This window comes from Ceratina calcarata, unplaced genomic scaffold, assembly GCF_001652005.2.
Source record: "Ceratina calcarata isolate Rehan_Ccalc_2016 unplaced genomic scaffold, ASM165200v1 scaffold206.2, whole genome shotgun sequence".
Lineage (NCBI taxonomy): Eukaryota > Metazoa > Arthropoda > Insecta > Hymenoptera > Apidae > Ceratina > Ceratina calcarata.
In genome coordinates, this window is record NW_017142244.1 from 130,002 (window position 1) to 132,141 (window position 2,140).

General features: G+C 35.0%; 1 protein-coding gene across 9 annotated transcripts in view; it reads right to left on the reverse strand.

Moving 5' to 3' along the window:
* LOC108622126 (rho guanine nucleotide exchange factor 17) overlaps positions 1-1,244 on the reverse strand; it is a 15,531-nt gene extending 14,287 nt beyond the window's left edge. For 4 of the 9 annotated variants that reach the window (XR_003388785.1, XM_026811255.1, XM_026811254.1 and 1 more), the window contains exons 1-3: positions 1,008-1,241; positions 688-804; positions 25-311 (exon numbers count right to left, since the gene is read on the reverse strand). Coding sequence is in view for 8 of the 9 variants with exons in the window: in XM_026811255.1 (XP_026667056.1) it covers positions 25-308 (284 nt within the window). In the remaining variant the exon portion in view is untranslated. Of the gene's footprint in view, positions 1-24; positions 312-687; positions 805-1,007 lie in introns of all 9 variants that reach the window. The other 5 variants (XM_026811253.1, XM_026811252.1, XM_026811257.1 and 2 more) reach the window with 5 other exon arrangements.
* Between the last annotated feature and the right edge of the window lie 896 nt (positions 1,245-2,140).

A 2,140-nucleotide genomic window follows, 5' to 3' on the forward strand; every position in this document is an offset into this window, starting at 1 on the left:
TATTAAAAAAGAATCTACACTCACCTATCGTTCGTCACGATACCGTCGAGTCCTTCGACGAGGGCCTGAACTTCCCTCAACGTAGTTTGTTGTTGCTCCCATTCGAGGGACTCTCTTTCCGTACAATTAATTTTTACGACCAACTCGTGCACCTCCTTCAGAGCAGCCTGCAACAGCTCGAAATCCGGATGCGTCGAATCGGTATGCTTCAGCAGCCTCTGGATCAGCAACTCGTAACGAGGTATCTTCTGCACCGGTTTGATCAATAACTGATCGAGTCCGAGTTTTCCTTTATGCTCCCGTTCCATTGTCTGGCCAGAGAAGAGACAATTCAGGCATGTCAGATTCACTGTTTACGATTTCAGGCAAGGAAATGGAACTTGTGTCACGGTTAACTTGAGAATTTCAAGGAACAGTGAAGAGACGTACGATTTGAGAAATCGAGATATTCGTGACACAAATATTTCTCATACACAGTGAAATTGAAAGATATGTAAATGCCTCGCACGTTCTGTTCAAATATTTCGTTACGAAATGCTTTTTGTTCCTTTTGTTACGTTCTAAGAAATTTAGCAAATAAAGGATCGCGAAAATTAAAGGAGTTAAACAGAAGCTACTGGCTCGATAATAAAGAAAGATAAAATGCTAATTGGGACGAGGAAAATGAAAAGGATGTACACTGTGTACCTCCAGGAATCGTGCGAAAGCCGGTTTTGCTTGGCAGGTTGTTTTTATCGCCTTCCTGGCAGATTTCCAATTGTCAAGAAAAAGAGTGTACGTCTTCAGGACGACTGGCTTGGTGAACTGCAAAAAGATTGTACGAAAGAAATAATAAATTAGGATATAATTCTAAGTTTAAGTTAATCCTTTTATAAGTATCAAGAACAATTCATCAAGTACAATAATTTTAAATATAGAAAAGGCAGTAGTCATAATAATTGAAAATTTCGTTGAAGTGAGTTAATAGTTGTTTAACGTAAGAATTGAATTTATTACTAATAACATACCACATCGAGGAAGACATCGCCAATCGTCTGCTTCTGTTCCCAGGTATCCAGTCTTTTACGTAGTTCCTCCAGGAACACTTCATGATGATTGAGAATAGAAGGAACCTGTAATAAATATAAACTGTCGTTGGCAATTTATTTATGTATTATACAATATACATCACATTATTTATGAGAAAATGTTTTCAAAGCATTGTACCCTTCAAATCGATACTCGGTTATAACTTAATTCGCTATAAAACGTAATTGTGGTTTGAACAAAATGCATCCCGTGTAATCTTAGTTCGTAAATCGTAATAAACATTTATTATCTAATAATTACAGACATAAAGCGTTTGTAGGCGAGCAGTAACACGGTTTATACGTATTACATTGATACTCAATAACAGCGCATATCAAGTATGTTGTAAATACACGTGTCAATCTATAATAGTAATGTGAAACTACTTATAAGTATGACATTCTATGTAATAAAATGTAAATTTTAATTTTTTTGTTTTAATGACAATTCATTAATCGTTTTCCCATTCGTAACTGTAATGTTCAAGAAATAATTAGCAATTATTCTATGCACAGGCTCGAAGTCGAAATTGTTAAGGTGGTACGTTTTCTGTCGACAAGTTAAGTGGACAAACATGGCTATCCAAACACGAATCGAGCCAGTCGTGTTGAAAAAATTCACACGAAACGATTTCACTTTCAATTAGCTTTTTTATCGCTTGCAATCTTGCGAATTATGTTGCTCTCGGCGCTGTGCGACGTTCGCAGAATCCATGGCAAGTAGAAAGACCGCGTATATAGTCAGACGAATGTTGCGTCCATCAAACGGCTTATTGATCCCTCCACTTGTGAAACTCGTACATAGTCTCATGTCAAGTTATTTATCTCTTTTATGTATTTAGCGCTTATAGTTTAATAGTAATTATTATATACTGAGAAGCGTGAGTATTTAAAGGGATATATATATATGTATAAATTATGAACAGATTTTTTCCATTGGTCGAATTTATATACGAAGTTAATAAAATTATATATAATTGTTCTTTTTAAATTAAAATATCTAATTTTGATAAAATTATCCAAATTATGTTTGTATTCTTAAAATATCTACTTATTAGACTGCGGAGTTAAAT